An 18,309-nucleotide genomic window follows, 5' to 3' on the forward strand; every position below is an offset into this window, starting at 1 on the left:
CTGTTGATCAAAGGGATCATGTGGCTGCTATGAAGTGAACTATGTTTGCGTGTGATCAGGGGTGTATTCATTCCGCTAATTGTGTAAAAGAAAATCATAAAAGGAAGCCAACAGAACGAAACACGGATAAATAAACCTGAATTTGTCCAATAGAAACTCTCGTTTGTAACTGTTGGGTTATTGATTACATCCTAGATCAACTAGATGCAGGCAAGAGTGTGTAAGGCGATATTGAATGTGTCACTGTCCGTCACCTCGATTACTCAAATTTTTCGCTCGACCTGTGCACCTACGTTCTAAATTTTAATTCATATAAAACATCACCGACCGCCGCTGTATTACAGGAAGGTACTTCATTGTTACCCCGAAATGATCTCATATTGAGATAAAAACAGCTTCATTGGGCCTTTCAAGAGATGTAAACCATATCCTCATACCTAACTCAAGTGAAGACATAACCTGTGTGTATAATGTGTATAAGGCTGTTTTAAAACAATATTTATAACAGATTTTAACCTGTGTTATCCCCCTGTAGGTGGATGCCAGGTTAACCCCCCTGGCCGCCATGGGTCTGGACCGCAATGCTCTTATGCGGGATGGCCTCCGCCTGCACGGCGGCGTGATCTACCCAGGGATCCAAGCGCTGTCGGCTGAGAAGCCCCGCGAAGTGACCAATACCCTCCCCCTGAGCTACGGCCGGGACGGCCTCCCGGACCTCCTCTATAAGCCTGATGTCTCCATGGACAGGAGCAAGCTTAGTAACGGCTACATGGGCCTGTACAAGAGCCCTCCACCAGGCCTCCAGAGGGGGCCAGAGGGCCTAGACAGGATAGGCGTGGGGCCTGGGGGGCAGAAGCCCTCAGAGCTGGGCCTGGGGGGTGCTGGTGCAGGAGCAGGCGGGTACCTACGTCTGCCCTGGGGGCTGAGCCCGGGGCTGTACCCTGAAGCGGGCCTCTACCCCTTCATGGACACGTCCAAGTACGCCGCCCTCAGCATGTACAAGGCTCAGTTCCTCAGTCAGCCCAGCCCCTACCTGCCCCAGCACCTGGCCTACCAGTCCCTCTGTGCCTCCCAGGGGGGGAACATGAACCCTGCTGCTGCCTCGGCCACCGAGAGGCTCTACTTCATGCCCCCCTACCCCCCGTCCCCCATCTCCTCCCCCCTGGTGGGGTCTCCCATGAGGATCCCAGCGGTGTCGGTGGCCCCCACCTCCATGGTGCACTGCCAGGAGAAGGGATTGAGTGTCGGGTCTCGTGTCCACCACGAGGGGTCTCCGTTTGGGCAGCAGCTTCACCAGCCTCCCCCTCCACCCCAGCACCTTCAGCCCCCCCACACAGACCGAGACAGACCCCCCAGCAGGAGCAGTAAGCCCACTAGACCCACCTCAAACAAAGGAGCCAGCAACAGCAGTGGTAGTATTAGTGGTGGTGGTGTTAGTAATAGCCTTCCCATTGATTCCTCCCCTCGTGCCTCTACTCGCCTCCCCCAGCCTGCTCCTCCCCTGCCTCCCACTCTCAGCGACAGCACCTTAGACCTACAGAGGCCAGTCCCTCGAATAGGGCCACCATCTTCCTCCTCTTCCCAGTCGATGCCTCACCCATTCTATGTGAGCAGCATTGCTCAAGAGCACCCCTCCCCCGCCCGGCCCAGCCCCCACAAACACAGACCCAGGGATGGGGCGTCAGAGCACAGGGCTGGGGGGTGTGAAAGGAAACCCAATCAGTCCCCTTCTAAACCGTCCTCTGAGCGGAAAACCCCACCAAACAAGACTACCAAAGACCCAGCAGACCCAAAGCCTCTGGATCTCTCTGGAAGGCTGCTGGAGTTTGACCTGCCTCCCAACAGCTTCCCCATCAAGATGGAAGCTCTGGGGTCTCTGGGGCCTCGGTACGGACATCCCCCCAGCCGGGAGCTCCTGAAGGAGACCCTCTCACCCTCCTCCCACCCCTCCCACTCAGTGGTCAGCAGCACTTTCTCCAAGGCCCCAGACAGGCCAGAGATGATCAGCACTTTGCACTCCTCCTGGGTGGTGCCCACCTCTACACCCATCTCCACCATTGGGTCCACCCAAACACACCCCCACCCCCCAGCCCTATCCCCCAGGCCCAGCCCAGACCCCCTAGGGAAACGCTCCTCTCCTTCAGTCATCAAACACAAGGTTATAGAGAGAGTCCTGCCCCAGTCCCAGCAAAACAGCCCATCCTGCCTCAGGGTTGGAGAGCCACATACTACCCCAATACCTTCCAATCACAAGCCTGCCTCCACGATGCCCCCGTCCCCCAAACCCAATGGTGATTGGCCCAATCACAGCCCCAGCCAATCAGAAGGTTCCCCCATGGCCGGCCATCATAGGAGCTCCACAGAGAAGCCTCTTAAAGCCCCCAAGAGGGCTGAGACGTCCCAGGAGGTGTCTCCCTATACTAAACGTCCCTGTCTGGAGAATACCAACGGGCACCCGCCCAGCCACCTTTACCTAGCTCACAGCATGGCCTACGCCAACCGATACCTGCACTACTCTGTACCCGACAGCATGGCCCTCCATTCTCTCCCTCTGCCAGGGAAGGGCCCAGCCTACCCTCACCCCGTCCTGCTGGGCAGTAGCAGCCTGTATCCCTCCCACCTGGCAGCCAAACAGCCCTTACCCTATCACAGCCATGCTGGGGAGTACCTCACCTTCAACTCCCAGGAGATGACCCACCCTCTGATGCACGCACATCCAGACTCCAAAGCCCTGGAGCAGGCAGATCAGGGGCCCAAGTGCCGGGGCCATGGTCAGGACAAACCTAGGGGTCTCACAGACGATTGTGGTGGGTCCCGCAGGGGCCGAAGTGGTGTGGAAACAGGAGAGGGGTTCCACGTGAAGCCCAAAAGAGAGGACGGGGAGCAGGGAGGGAGCCAGCCCAGACCCACTTCCTCCTCCAGCCTCAGTACCCCCTCCAAAGACCGTATCATCTGCATTGACCTCGTCCACTCCGACACAGATGGAGAATCCACTCCGACCACCAACCAAGTCTCTGGCAACCAACACAAGTGTTGCCATGGCAACATTAGGGAAGTGGAACGGGAGCCAAAACACCAACTGCATTACCACCACCCCCACCATATTCATCACCACCCCAGCCCAAGCTCCACCATGACAACTATCCACACAGACAGACAACCAGAGACCCTCTGTGTGAGACCCAAGCCCCTCCAGGAGACGTGCTGTCCAGGTGTGGCCTCTAGCCCACCTCAGGGCTCCCCAAAGCTGGTTAATTGGGCAGAGGAGAGTCCCGTGGACCAGAGCCCTTCCTCAGACCCAGGGGAACAGGACCAGAGCACCCTGCGCTGTGCCCGAACGTCTGGTGACCGCAAGTCTGTCGACCACATCTCTGGCAACCGCACGCCTGGTGAACGCACGTCTGGAGTCCGCACAACTGGGGATTGTGACCACAAGTCTGGCGACCACTTGTCTAGAGATGGCACGTTTTCTTGCGACTTCACGTCTGGAGAGGAGAGAGAAGAGATGGACAGACAAACCTCCTCCCACCCCATCCATCGCTACATGGACCTGGGGAAGGAGAGGGACAGTGAAAGAGAGAGCGTTGGAGACACAGAGGAGTCACATGGAGAAGGGGATGAGGACGAAGAGGGTGGGCGAAGAGGCTCACGGAGGACCAGCCTGACCAAGAGGATCGCTAGCTCCTCGGGCTATGTGGGTGACCGCATCAAATGTGTCACGACCGAGCTGTATGCAGACTCTAGCAAGCTGAGCCGGGAACAGCGCGCCCTGCAGGTGAGTTGAGAGAAATGCGGACGTAGTTGGGTTGGGGGATGTGATGGTAGCCTGACTCTTCATCTGAGGTCATTTACACTTTATATGGTACGTTACCATGTGACCTGTGCAGGAATCAAAGCTACAACAATGGTCAATTCTGCCACTTATTTTAGCGGCCCATAGACTGTCATATTATTCAGACAATATATGACTTCATATAGGATATGTCTTAGAATCAGTCTATGGATCAGATACCTGCTCCCCATAGCTGAACTTGCAGGGTGAGGGTTAGTTCAGGGTTATAGGCTTATACCAGCCCTTTGCGGTTGCCTCTGAGATTGAGAGGACATTTGAAGCATGACAGTTGACAGTCAGTGAGTTAGTACAAGGCCAGTTCAAAGGTTAACCTAGGCCTGTGAGTTGTCTAGGCAACATTGGTTAGGTTGTTTGCGTGCTCTGTGTATCTAGCTTGGGAGAAATAGAGTGAGGGGAGAGATAGTGAAATACAAAGGCAGGTTCCAAAAGCATGTGTTGCTGTCTGCTGAGCGGTAGGGCTTCACATTGTGACCGGGCAGCCTCATGGTTCCGGCTGTGCCTAACCCCAAGGTGAGCCAGAGGGGCTGGAGGGTGATGGATGGGGTTCCCCCTTCACCCACCCTGGCCTTATCCAAGGTCACCCACCCTGGCCTTATCCAAGGTCACACATCCCTTCCCCCAAGGCTATTAGTGCCTGGCTCCTCACACACACTGAACACATTAAGACACGCACACACCAGGGTTTCCGTTAGCCGGTAATAGCCAGTTTTGTCCCCCAAAAATAAAATTGAAAAGCCGATTTAAATAGAATTGGTGCCCGCCAATTGTCTGGGAGAAGAGGAATAAATCCCATTGTAAAATAAGGCTTTTTAGCCTCGTCATTGATGCAAATGCCAGTCGATGGAAATACATTTGGCTGGTCATGCTTATCGGTCTATGTTAATTTGCATAATTTTGTGGAATTAATTTGGTGTGTGTACTGTATATTCGTTATGTATCTTATTTAGCATACAGATACAGAGCCTTAGAGTGGGACATCTGTCAGACAGAGCTGCTGCTGCTGCATGTTGTGGTGCTTTCAAGACAACTGAACTCTGAAAAATACCAGGTAAAATCATGACGTATCACATCCGGCCGTGATTGGGAGTCCCACAGGGCGGCGCACAATTGGCCCAGTGTCGTCCGCGTTTGGCCGGTGTAGGCCGTCATTGTGAATAAGAATTTATTCTTAACTGACTTGCCTAGTTAAATAAAGGTTACATAAAAATGACCTCAGTGATCTTCAGGTGGGAAAGTCGGAGCTTTAGAAAGAGGACCAAGTTCCTGAGTTGGATGACCGTTCAAAACTATTTCCCCCTTTGGAGCTTGTTTGTTTTCCCAGTTATCTTGAACGCACTGAAGTCGGAAGTTGGAGATTTCCGAGTTGTTTTGAACACAGCATCAAATGTCAAACGGAAGGCAGGCTTCATCAGCGCGTCACACACCACTTTACAAAGAGCTGGAGGAAGTATGCATTTTGAAAACAAATAGGCTACTTAATTGTTTGAAAACTGAAGGTTTTACTGCATATTATGAGGCTTGTCTTACCTTGCTTCAAAGTACTATTCTTATTAATCTCTGTCACATGAAACCTCTTGCATGTGCACTGCCCTTTTGAAAACAGTGTTTTCCCGCTAAAATTATTATGGAACAAACATTCGCGATTAGCCAACTGCCTTGAGTGCCCTGCTGTGGTTTTAATGTGACGAAATCGCCTGATCGTTTAGCTTAAAATGTTCAACTTTCTGATCTTTGCTATGTAGCCTAGGCCTCCTGGTTGTATGAATTTGGTATCTATCATCCCACAACTGTCCCAGAGTCTGTTTGGAACAGGCCATTTCTTCCTCCACAAGCTGACCAATAGAATAGGTAGCCAAATTTTTTCTACTATAGTAGATTGACATAAATTAGTGATTTTGCTGTTTGTTACTTGTCTTGTTGGCTGTTATTCTAACATGTTCAAAGTGCACATTTGGTAAGAAGGGCCACACATAGTTGCATCCTCGACTGGCATGTTCTGTTAATATGAATGACCATATTGTAAAAGTGCTGTCATTCTGAGCACTGTGGGTGGACGCCCTAATCAGGTTACCCACCCACAGCACATGGGTCCGGTAGATTTCCCAAATGTCCAGTAAATTAAAATGTTGCCGGTCAAATGTCCAGTAAATTAAAATGTTGCCGGTCAAATGTCCAGTAAATTAAAATGTTGCCGGTCAAATGTAGTAAATAAATGTGCCGTCATGTCCGGCCACATTCTCCTAACGAAACCCTGAATGCACACTGTAAACAAAACCACAGATTCAGTCCGCACTACTGAACTGCGGTGCGTTATTACGTGATCAGACTGCATGCACTGAATCTACGTTTTACTTGTCATAGACAACATTCCGGTTAGGTTAGTTTAAAAAAACACGTGTGTGCGATTCTGCATAGACACACACACTTCTTCTGATTATAATGAATGGGACAGAGCATGTGGTGGTTAACCGTTGGTTCCACCTGTCCATATGTTGTAGGGCACTCTAAACCATGTGTTGTCTAAAATGGTCATGCTTGCTGATGTAAGCTATCAATGCTAGATTTGTGGATGTTTATCATCATCTTAACAAGAGCCTCTGTCTAACTCCATTGTTTATAAATCATATACCCACAATCCCCCTCCACAAAAATAAATATATTGGTGGAGGGTGTACTTTCACTTGAAAAAGACATGTTTTTCCAGTTCAGAAACAAGGGTTTTGTAGTTATTTGTTTACTGTGTATGTGAGTGTGCTTGGTGGGTCTGTGGCTGCTAGATGTTTGTGTATAACAGGAACTCCAATCCTCCAGGTCTGCACTACTGCTGGGTTTCCTTTTCCTGATAGTTAAAGATTGGTTGGTTGATTGATTGACTGATGTTCTACTGATTGTCAATCCTTGATTAAAGGGAAGAAAAAAGCAGCCAGTGCTGCAGACACTGAGGCCCAGCAGTTTGAGAAGGGGGGGGGGGGGTGTAAAGATTTGGAGAAAGACATGTTAACACAATACCTACATTGCAATGATAGACAGATATACTGACTAAAATGATGGGACAGATATACTGACTAACTAATGATGGAACAGATATACTAGACTAAAATGATGGACATGATCATCGACTAAAATGATGACAGATATACTGACTAAAATGATGGACAGAATATCTGACTAAAAGATGACGATAAATACTGACAAAATGATGGACAGATATACGACTAAAACTGATGTGAGACAGATATATCTGACTAAATGAGGACAGATATACTGACTAAAATATGGACAGATATATACTGACTGAAAATGATGGACAGATACTGACTAAAATGATGGGACAGATACTGACAAAAATGATGACGATATACTGAACTGATATGAGGACAGATATACTGACTAAAAATGACTGTACAGACTATACTGACTAAAATGATGGACAGATATCTGACTAAAATGATGGACAGATATACTGACTAAAATGAAGGAAGATATACTGACTAAAATGATGGGACAATATACTGACTAAAGACAATACGAATAATGAAGACAGATATACTGACTAAAATGAGGACAGATTAGACTAAAATGATGGACAGAATATACAATATAGACCTGATAAATATGGAAATAACTGACTAAAATGAGACGAAATACTGACTAAAATGATGGACAGATATACTGACTAAAATGATGGACAGATATATGACTAAAAGATGGGACAGATATACTGACTAAAATTGATGGGCAGATATACGATCAAAATACATGGACAGATATACTGACAAATGATGGACAGTATTATGAAAAAAAAATAAGAATGATGAAATGATGACAGAGTATGAAAAGACGAATAGCAATGGACAGATATATTGAGGCCCCCTCCCCCGTCTTAATTGCTAGATGAAGTCATATCACGAGAGGGGGATAATATAAGTCGACCTGCAGTATCTGGAGGTCAGTTTCTTACATTTCTTTATCTCACTCTACCCTCAGACAGGCTTCTCTCCTCTGGTCCTCTCTTTCTGCTTCTTTTCTCTGCACTCACACACTTTCTTTCTGTCTTTTTTCACTTTCTGCATTGCTTCTTCCCTTTCTACGTTCTTCTCTCCCTATATCTCTGTTTCTCTCTTTCCCCCCCTTTCTCTCCCCTCCCCTTTCTCTCTCCCCTCTTATCTTCTCCCCCTTCTCTCTTCCTCCCCCTTTCTCTGCTTCTCTCCCTCTTTCTCTTTCCTCCCTCTTTCTCTCTTCTCTCTCTCTTCCTCCCCTCTTTCTCTCTCCCTCCTCTTCTCTCTCCCCCCTTCTCCTCCCTCCCTTTTCTCTCCTCCCCCTTTTCTCTCTCTGCCCCCTCTTTCTTCTCTGCCCCCTTTCTTCTTCCTCTTCCTCTCTCCCCCTCTTGCTCCCTGCCCCTCTCTCTGTGAGCCTCGGCTAGCTGTATGTGTTTTCTAGCTGTGTTCTGTTTCAGGAAGGAGATGACAGAACTAGGACTCACCGTGGCTGACTGCACTAGTCTAACCTAACTGTGTCTGGATGTGCCATGCTTGTTCGTTTATCTCTGTCTCTTTGTCCTGTCCTGTTTTGGCCTCCTTTTAATGACACTGTGATTTCCTGATGCGATGTCTGCTTCTGTAACCGTTCAGCCCAGATTGAGGTTTAGAGAGGTGTGTGTGTGTGCGGCGCGGGCTAGAAGGTTAGTGGGTTTCATGGCTGCTTTCTCTGTGTGTGTGTGTGTCTGTGTGTTTAGCGGGCGATGATGCGGTTCTCGGAGCTGGAGCTGAAAGAGAAGGAGTGCGGGGGTGTGTGTGTGTCTGTGTCGGCAGCGGTAGAAGAACGGGAGTTGGCAGACGGCCAGCGGAGAGAGAGAGAGTGGGAACACTGCCAACACACCGCCAGGCAGGGAGAGAGGGAGGGTGAGTAACCCAATGCGCACACACACACACACACACACACACAGCTAGGCAAGGTTTGGTCATAATACATACACACACAGTGAGAGAGAGCGAGACGTGGGGAGAATCTTATTTTCAATGAGCGTTTTCTGCTTATCTGTGTAGAAAGAGGATAAAGAGGGAGGGGAGGAAGAGATCCAGGGAGTGGGGGAGGAGAGGAGGGAGAGAATTACAGAGAGATGGAGCAGGAGTAAAGTTAGTGAAAGTGGATGAGAGAGAGAAAGAGGGAAAGAGTGGGTGGGGGAAGGGGGCTACTTGTGCTGACGGAGAGCCCAGCTGTGTAGTGGAGCGAGGCCTGCACTGACGTGGGAGACTAATTATGAGAGTGAGAGAGGAGGAGGCTGAGAAAGAGAGTCATGCTCTGTGCGGCAGGGTCATGCCAGGGTCATGCCAGGGGGAGGACGGGGGAGGAGAGGGGGCGAGATGGGAGTGTTTTCGTCCTAAAACAACCTTTTTCCTCGCTTTCTCTTGTGCGCTCTCTCTCTCGCTCTCTCTACCTCTGTTTCTCATAGTAGGAGGGTCAGTATGAACTCTTTACACCATCCACTGACATCTGATTCAAAACTCTTTACCCCATCAAAGTTTTACAGCATGTCTTTGGATGTCTAACAGCCCTTCTCTCGCTTTCTCTCTCTCCCATCACCCCCCTCTCTCTGTTGCTTCTTTCTCCTTCGCTTCCTCCCCTTTCCTCCTCTCTCTGTCTTCCTCCCTGGTCTAGGTGGAAGAAAAGTCTATGGGAACAACAGAGTCCCAGTCCTCCAGAGGTGTGGTGGCCAAAGGGAGAGCCTGTCCCCAGGGCAGGAAGCCTGGGAGGGGGCTAGAGATGGTGACAGAGTGGGAGAGGGTGGGCGACGTTCTCCTCCCATCCTGGCACTGGCAGACGGGCATCCCAAGGAGAAGGGAGGGCAGAATACGGTACCCACTAGCAAATGCACACACAGCCTACAGGAGAAAGATGAGGAGGAGGCAGGAGAGAAGAGGGTAGAGAAGAAGGCAAGGATTACTTCAGGTGAGTGTGGGAGATGTCGTTTTCTTTTATCTACCTGTTACAAGAATCATCTTAGACTTCTGTCCATCTCACCCTCTCTCTCACAGCTGTCTCGCTCCCATCCCTCTTTCTCTCTCTGTCCATCCTATCGCCTCTCTCTCTCTCAATTCAATTCAAGGGGCTTTATTGGCATGGGAAACATGTGTTAACATTGCCAAAGCAAGTGAGGTAGATAATACACAAAAGTGAAATAAACAATACAAATTAACAGTAAACATTACACATACAGAAGTTTCAAAACAAGAAAGACATTACAAATGTCATATTATATATATACAGTGTTGTAACAATGTACAAATGGTTAACGCACACAAGTTAAAATAAATAAGCATAATATGGGTTGTATTTAAATGGTGGTTTTGTTTCTTCACTGGTTGCACCTTTTTTGTGGCAACAGGTCAAACAAATTGCGTTGGCTTGCTGTGATTGGCAACTGTGGAATTTCACCCGAGACTAGTGGGATTTACAACAATCGTTGTTTTCAAAATTCTTTGTAGGATCTGGTGTAATCTAGGGCAAATATGGTTCTCATCTAATATGGTCCATACATTGGGCAGGAGGTTAGAGTGGCAGCTCAGTTTCCCTCATTTTACTGCATGGAGTGCATAATTTGGAGCTAAGAACAATGCCTGTTTCTCTTGAAGCCATGTCTGCCTCGGCGCCTTTCTCAATAGCAGAGGCTTGCTCTCACTGATCTGTACATAGTCAAAGCTTTCAGTTAGTTTGGGTCAGTCAGGTGGTCAGGTAATTCTGCCACTGTGTATCTTGTTTAGGGCCAATAGCATTCTAAGTGTTGCTCTGTTTTTTTGTTAATTCTTTCCAATCGTGTCAAAGTAATTATCATTTTTGTTTTCTCAATGATTTGCTTGTGGGTCTAATTGTTGGGTTGCTGTCCTGGGGCTCTGTGGGTGTGTTTGTGTTTGTGAACAGAGCCCAGGACAGCTTGCTTAGGGGACTCTCTCCAGTCATCTCTTGTAGGTGATGGCTTTAGTTATGGAAGGTCTTGGGAATCGCTTCCTTTTAGGGGTTTGTAAGAATTTACGGCTCTTTTCTGGATTTGGATAATTAGTGGGTATCGGCCTAATTCTGCTCTCCAACATTATTTGGTGTTCTACGTTTGTACACCGGAGGATATTTTTTGCAGAATTCTGCATCGAGTCTGCAATTGGATGTTTGGCCCTTTTTTTTGTGAAATCTTGGTTGATGAGTTGTCCCCAGACCTGACAACCAAAAGGGCAATGGGTTCTATGACTGATTCAGTATTTTTTAAGCCAGATCCTAATTTGGGTATGTTGAATTTATGTTCCTTTTGGATGGCATAGATGCCTTCTTGCGGGTCTCAGATCGTTTCACAGCTTTTGTGGAAGTTACCCTGTGGTGCTGAATTGTTTAGGCAGAGTTATGTATCTTTTTTGGTGTGCTCTAGGGCAAAACGGTGTCTAGATGGAATTTGTGAAAATTTTGGTCCTGGAGACTGGACCCTTTTTTTGGGGCAGATTGAGATTTACTGTCAGGCCCCAGTCTGGCAGAATCTGTGAGAAGATCTAGGTGCTTGCCTGGGGTATAAGGGCCCCTCCTTGTTGGTGCAAGAAGCACAGATCATCAGCAACAGTAGACATTTGACTTCAGATTCCTAGTAAGGTGAGGCCGGTGCTGCAGACTGTTTCTGTGCTCGCCATTCGTTGATAATTATATGTTGAAGAGGGTGGGGCTTAAGCTGCATCTGTCTCACCCCAGCGCCCTGTGGGAAGAAATGTGTGTTTTTCTCCCTCTCTCTGTCATCCTATCGCCCCCTCTCTCTGTCCATCTATCGCGCCCCTCTCTCTGTCCAATCTACTCGCCCCCCTCTCTCTGTCCATCTATCGCCTCCGTGCTCTTGTCCATCCTATCGTGCCCCTCTCTCTTCCATCCTATCGCCCCCCTCCGCTCTCTCATCGCTCTCTCTCGCTCTCTCTCGCTCTCTCTCGCTCATCTCTCGTCTCTCTCGCTCTTCTCGGCTCTCCCTCGCTCTCTCCCTGCTCTCTGCTCTCGGCCTCTTTCTCGCCGCCTTCTCTGTCTCTCTCTCTCTTCTGCTCTCCTTTTCCTTCTGCCTCTCTCTCTGCTCTCCTCTCTCTCGCTCTCACTTCGCTCTTCTCTGCTGCTCCATCTCTGCGTCTCCTCTCACTCCTGCTCTTCTCTCGTCAGCTCTTCTACCTCGTCTCTCTCTCGCCTCTCTCATCTGCTCTCATCTCCCCTCTGCTCTGCCTCTCTCTCGCTTCTCCCTCTCTGTCTCCTCTCGCTCTCTTCTCGCTCTGCTCTCCTCTCAGCCGCTCTGCCTCTCGCTCTCTCTCGCGCTCTCTCGCCGCTTCATTCGCGCTCTCTCGCGCTCTCTCTCTCTCTCTCGCGAGCTCTCTCGCCTCTCTCTCGGCGCTCTCTCGCGCTTCTCTCTCGCGTCGTCAAGCTGCTTTATTGGCATGAAAACATTGGTCATATTTGCCCAAAGCAACAATGTATACAATATAAATTGTAATAAGATATACAACGATAACAATAATATAATAAATGGTAAGTAAATAATAATGCAAATTAAATCAAAATAAATAAAAATGGTAAACAGTCAATAGTAGAAATGTAATAAATATAAATATGGAAAATGAACTAACTACTAACTAAATAAGAAATCTTCAGTACTACAACTACTATCATCAATCATCATTACTCTACCACCACCTCACTAAACTGCTACCATTACACCATAGACCATACTATTTGGAATGATAAACAACAATACATAGTAATAATAAGTGTTTAACCTGTTACTATGCAGATCGTTATTATTCAAGTCTCGCCTCAGGCTATGGCGGCAATACAATATTTGGCTGCAAGCGAGCCATTGCTCCTCTCGCCCCTTCAGAGTATTTTTAGTTTTTCACTCTGGGATTAATAAGCTTAAAGTTTGTAATCACATGTAGTCATTTATTGAAGTTAATGAATCTCTTTGGTGAGGAATATTTATCACGTTTCTACATCCTCGTCTTGCAGTGAACACTAACGCTCCTCTTCCTTTGAGTAGCCATGTCTTTAATGTCTGCCGGTTTCTATTTGCAATCGTGGTCACTCGGCCTGTACTTGGTTAAGGAATGCTCTCTGCTGTCATAATCTCTGGACAGAGTAGAGATAATCAGCCAATTCATATTCTCTGTTTAGGGTCAGATAGCAATTTAGTCTGCTTTGGGATTTTGTTTCGTTTTTCCAATGTTGTAAATATGAGTCCTTTGATTGGTTCATGATTTTGTTTATTGGAATTCTTTCTTTTGAAGCAGTGCTGCTGTCCGCTTGGTTGGTTAGGTCCAACACCAGCTGACTGAGAGGGCTCGTTTCTGGGCTCAGCTCTTGGGTTTGAAGTGCTTTAAATTGCAGACTTGAATTTGGTCTTGAATTTAGATGTAGCCAAAATTTTAATGATCTTTTCTGTATTTTCATTATTACTGGAAAGCGGCCCAATTCTGCCTACATGCATTAGTTGGTGTATTTCTCTGGACTTGTAGATTTTTCCGACAGAATTCTGCATGTAGAGCTTCAATTGGATGTTTGTCCCACATTTTAAAGTCCAGTTTGAGTGGCCCCCAAACCTCACTTCCGTAAAGAGCTATTGGTAGGATTACACTGTCAAATATTGGGATGTTGATTTGGAATAATTTCATTTTTATTGCATACAATGCTCTGCGGGCTTTTTCTTTGAGTGCATTCACTGCCATATTAAAGTTTCCCGATGCAGATATGGTCAGACAAAGGTAGATGTACAGCCAGGGCCCAATTATGGCAATATTGCTCTAGAATATTAATGTTCTGTTGAAGATCTTCTTTGGTTGGTGATAGAAGTACCAAGTCATCAGCATATAGCAGGTATTTCACCTCTGTGTCAAATAGTGTGAGTCCTGGGGCTGGAGAATGGTCCAACATGTCTGCTAATTCATTGATATAAATGTTGAAAAGATTTGGACTCAAACTGCAGCCTTGTCTCACACCTCAACGTTGTGAAAATAATTCTGTTCTTTGGTTTTTCATTTTATTGCACACTTGTTTTCTGTGTACATACATTTTATTAAGTCATACACCTTACCACCAAGCCCACTTTGGAGAATTTTGTAGAATAGCCCTTCGTGCCAAATAGAATCAAATGCTTTTTTAAAGTCAATAAAGCAAGCAAAGATTTTGCCCTCTTTTTTTTTGGTGGACATGTTTGTTAATTAGTGTGTGTAAGGTGTATATATGGTCAGTAGTGCGATGGTTAGGGAGAAAGCCAATTTGACATTTASTTATTACATTTTTTTCTTGAAGAAAGGTTTGAATTCTTGAATTCAAAATGCTACAGATAACCTTTCCCAAGTTACTGTTTACGCAAATTCCCCTGTAATTATTGGGGTCTGATTTGTCTCCACTTTTGTGGATAGGGGAGATAAGCCCCTGGTTCCAGACATCAGGGAAGCAGCCAGAAGTTAAAACCATGTTGAACAATTTAAGCACAGCATTTCGCAACTCAGGTGTGATGTTTCTCAGCATTTCATTTCTGATGTTGTCTAGACCACAAGCCTTCTTTGATTTAATAGATTTGAGCTTTTCATTTGGTTCCTGTTGGGTTATTGGGTAATCTAATGGATTTTGGTTGTTTTTAATGACTGATTCAAGGATGTTCAATTTTTCTTTAATTTCTAATTGGTTCTGTCTTTTTGAGGGATGTTTTTGTATAGATGATCAAAATAAGTTTTCCAAATTCCTACATCTTGTATGGCTAATTCTTGTGGCTTTGTCATGCTTAAATCGTTCCACATGTCCCAGAACTGGTTTTGGTCAATTGCGTTTTCAATTTCATCAAGTGTTTGTTTATACTGTTTCAAAATATTCACAACGTCTCTCGCTCTCTGTGTCCATCCTATCGCCTCTATTGCTCATCCGCTCTCTGTGTCCATCCTATCGCCTCTATTGCTCTCGCTCTCTGTGTCCATCCTATCGCCTCTATTGCTCTCGCTCTCTGTGTCCATCCTATCGCCCCTCTCTCTTCGCCTCATTACCATAGATGTCTCATCTCTCTTGTTCTGTTTGGCTCTCTTCTCTGTTCCCTCTCTTTCATCACTGTCATTCCAACCCTCTCACTGTGTGTGGGAGAGAGAGAGGTGTTTCATCCTGTGTCTGAGTGGAGAGGGAGAGGGAGCGAGCAGGACAGCCATTTTCTCTTAACTCTCAGCAGTGCTGTTCCTCTGCTGTGTGTACCCTCCCTCTTCAGAGCTGCTCTTTTCTTCTCCTTTCTTCCCTCGTCTGTTTGTTTCTCTTCTTTTTCCCCTTTTTCTTTTGGCATGTGGCATTGCACTCGCTCTCCCAATGCTGGCAGGCGAGAGGGATTGTCCTCCCTGGTGCATTTTGGGAAAACACAATTTTTCCTCTCCCTCTTTTCTCTTTTCCAACTTCTCGCTCTTTCTCACTTTATACACACACACACACACACACACACACACACACACACACACACACACACACACACACACACACACATACATACTATGCTTAAAGTGAGGCTTTAAGCTCATCAGCTTGACAAAGTGGGCACTGTGTGTCTTTGTATGTGTGTGTCTATATTCTTTTTTCGTTCTCCACTAACCTCCACTTTCTGGGTCTTCAGATGTCTGTGTGCTGCCTACGGCTCCTCCTAGTAATGATGATGATGATGAAGAGGTCAGGAAGCTTAAGGTGTGTATTGAGCTGAAGGGGCTCTGCCTCCGCAAGCCCACCGCCTCCCCCGAGAGACTAGAGGTCAAAGAGGAGAGGGCATGGTCATCACATCACAGCCCTTCCTCCCTGCCCCGGACACTCCCCCTAACCCGTACCCCAGCCCAAGCCCCGCCCCCGCGGGACAGGAAGTTCAAGGTTGACCCGGAAGTGAAACCTCTGCCACAGAAACCAGAGATCACGAAGAGCTGGGCCAGAGAGATGCTGGCTAACGGAGACGCTAAACGCGGTAGGCACACTGATGGTTGCAGTCTCTGTCTGATTGTGATTTTTCTGTTGCCTAGTCGCCAATGATGGAGGGCTTTTACTGCTGTGTGTACAGTATAGAGCAGTCTTGTGCTTTGTGGTAAGATGTCCCGTTTCTTTTTCTGTACCCTTCACATCTCAACATCTCCTCTGGTGGTGGTGAAACCACAGAAGTGAATCTATGCTCTTTATGGTTTCGCCTTCAATATCGATGTGCTTTGTGATGTCACTTCCACTCTGTTAGCAGTGTGGTCATCCTACCAGGGTTCAGGGACATGAAGGGATGTAGGACACTTCCTTCTGGGTCCAGGGGGCCTGTGGACGTCTCTTTAGGTTGTTAGAGAGGCTGTCCCTGTGGTTCTCTCTCAGGGGTTAGATTCATATGCTTCTGGGGTCTGGATGCACAATCTCTCTCTCCGGGTTGAAGAGCTCTGGAGAACATATAGTATTATGAGTAGTTTGTCTAGCTTGAGGAGAGAGAGTGTTTGTGGGAGAGCATGTGCGCATGCCTATTCAAAATATGGGGGCAGGTGTAATGTGACTAACATGTGATGAATGACTGTTTCCCCTCGAGGCCAGTCAAATAGAGAGAGCAAGAGAAACAGAACAAAGGACTGTTAAAGTAGGGCTTTCCCTGTGCTCACACCACAGCTGAGAAAGTGAGAGATGAACAGACTAAGAAAGAGAGAGGGATTAGAGAAGGAGAGTAAGGAAGGGTATTACCTGGGGTGTATTTATTACGCTGTGGAAAACATTTAGTCTGTTGCAAAATGTGTGTGTGTCTGTGTGCCTCCCAGACAGATGTTCATCCTCATTAATAAATCAGCACACATAGAGAGCTAGTAGATCTTTTACCTCCTCACCCCTAACCTTCAGGGTCTCTTGTCTCCTCACCCCTAACCTTCAGGGTCTCTGTCTCCTCACCCCTAACCTTCAGGGTCTCCTCACCCCTAACCTTCAGGGTCTCCTCACCCCTAACCTTCAGGGTCTCCTCACCCCTAACCTTCAGGGTCTCTGTCTCCTCACCCCTAACCTTCAGGCCCTATCTTTCTGTCCTGTAGTTGGATTACTCCCTTTGACCCAGCAGAGGGACAGATCAGCCCCCCAGGGGCCCTTGATGGGACCAGGCTGTGACCGGGGATCCAAGGAGCCCAGGAGAGGGGTGGGGGTGAAGACTGTGGGTCAGTTCCCCCTCCCCGAGCCCCCCCCCGGAGACACCACCTCGCTCAAGCCACGTCGTCATGGTGACATGGACAAACCCAAAGGCAAGCGGCCGTGCAAGACCAAACACACCAGCCAGAGGGAGAGAGAGAGGGAGCTGCTGAATGGAAATAGCAACCAGCACGGCAGCACTGATCTGGGAGCAGCTCTGGTGGACAAGGTGAGAGTGGCGGTGTCAGCGTTCAGATTCCAGATTTAACAGGCTGGAAGGGTGACAGAAAGTGGATTGCGGTGGCAAGAGGAGGGAGGAAGGGAAAGAGAAAGGGAGTACGGAGGGAGATGGAGAGAGGGAATAAGACCAAGCGAGAGATGAAATACCTTTACAATGTCTAGAGGGCTGCTGCTTCTCTGACCCTTTCCTGCCCTGGAAAACTCCCTGTGGTGTGTGTGTTTATTTCCAGCTTGAAGTGTGTGTTATTGCGTAAAACAATGCCAACACTGTGTGTGTACGAGCATTCTTTACATAACGAGAAAACCCTGGAGCATTTCAGCAGTAGACTTGGCGGTGAGCACTCAATTACACACACACACACACACACACACACACACACACACACACACACACACACACACAGGAATGTGGCAGCCGCGGCAAAGCATCTGAAGCGTCTGATTTGCAAAGGAAAAATAGGTTGTTTTCTGGTCTCACCTCGCCCGGATAGCGACAGCTGCTCCGTCTCCCATTGGGGGTAGACACACACACACACACACACACACACGTTGTGGGAGGGTACAGCTCTGTCTGTGAGTGAGCAGTTGTTTCTATGTGACCAGCTATTTCTTAATTGGTATGTGTGAGTTCTCTCTAACCCCTCCTCCTCTTGTCAGGTCAGTGAGCAGTGTGCTCGGAGGAAAAGACCCTCTTCTCCCCTCCATTACCTCGGCTCTCCGGTCAAGCCCTGTTCCCCCGCAACGCGGCCCCTCCCCCTCCCCCCCCAGGTGAATGGCAGTGGGACTGTCCCACCGGAGAAAGCAGGGGTAAGGAGGGCACCCCCTGCTGAGCTTCCTGTGGTGCGGCCCATCCCCCCTGAGGCACGGAGACTAATCGTCAACAAGAATGCTGGAGAGACGTTGTTACAGAGAGCGGCACGGCTCGGATACGAGGTAAGACAAACTCTCTCACTCTGTCTCCTCTCTCTCCCTCTCTGTCTCCTGACTCTCCTCTGACTCTCTCTCTCTCTCTCTCCCTCTCTCTCCTCTGACTCTCTCTCTCTCTCTCCCTCTCTCTCCTCTGACTC

The 18,309-nt window shown here is 47.9% G+C and overlaps 1 protein-coding gene and 1 long non-coding RNA gene across 2 annotated transcripts in view; both read left to right on the forward strand.

Annotated features, from left to right (window-relative positions):
• The window catches only part of LOC111979437 (BCL-6 corepressor-like), a 66,730-nt gene that overhangs the window by 29,401 nt on the left and 19,020 nt on the right, over positions 1-18,309 (forward strand). The window contains 6 exon segments of the mRNA XM_070448899.1: positions 536-3,775; positions 8,589-8,754; positions 9,512-9,802; positions 15,498-15,833; positions 16,912-17,231; positions 17,900-18,175. Of these exon segments, the coding sequence (XP_070305000.1) occupies positions 536-3,775; positions 8,589-8,754; positions 9,512-9,802; positions 15,498-15,833; positions 16,912-17,231; positions 17,900-18,175 (4,629 nt within the window).
• Positions 13,035-13,494, forward strand: LOC139029286 (uncharacterized). The gene is made up of 2 exons (XR_011481587.1): positions 13,035-13,142; positions 13,181-13,494. It is a non-coding gene; the product is annotated as an uncharacterized lncRNA (long non-coding RNA).

This window comes from Salvelinus sp. IW2-2015, linkage group LG2 (assembly GCF_002910315.2).
Source record: "Salvelinus sp. IW2-2015 linkage group LG2, ASM291031v2, whole genome shotgun sequence".
Taxonomy (NCBI): Eukaryota; Metazoa; Chordata; class Actinopteri; order Salmoniformes; family Salmonidae; genus Salvelinus; species Salvelinus sp. IW2-2015.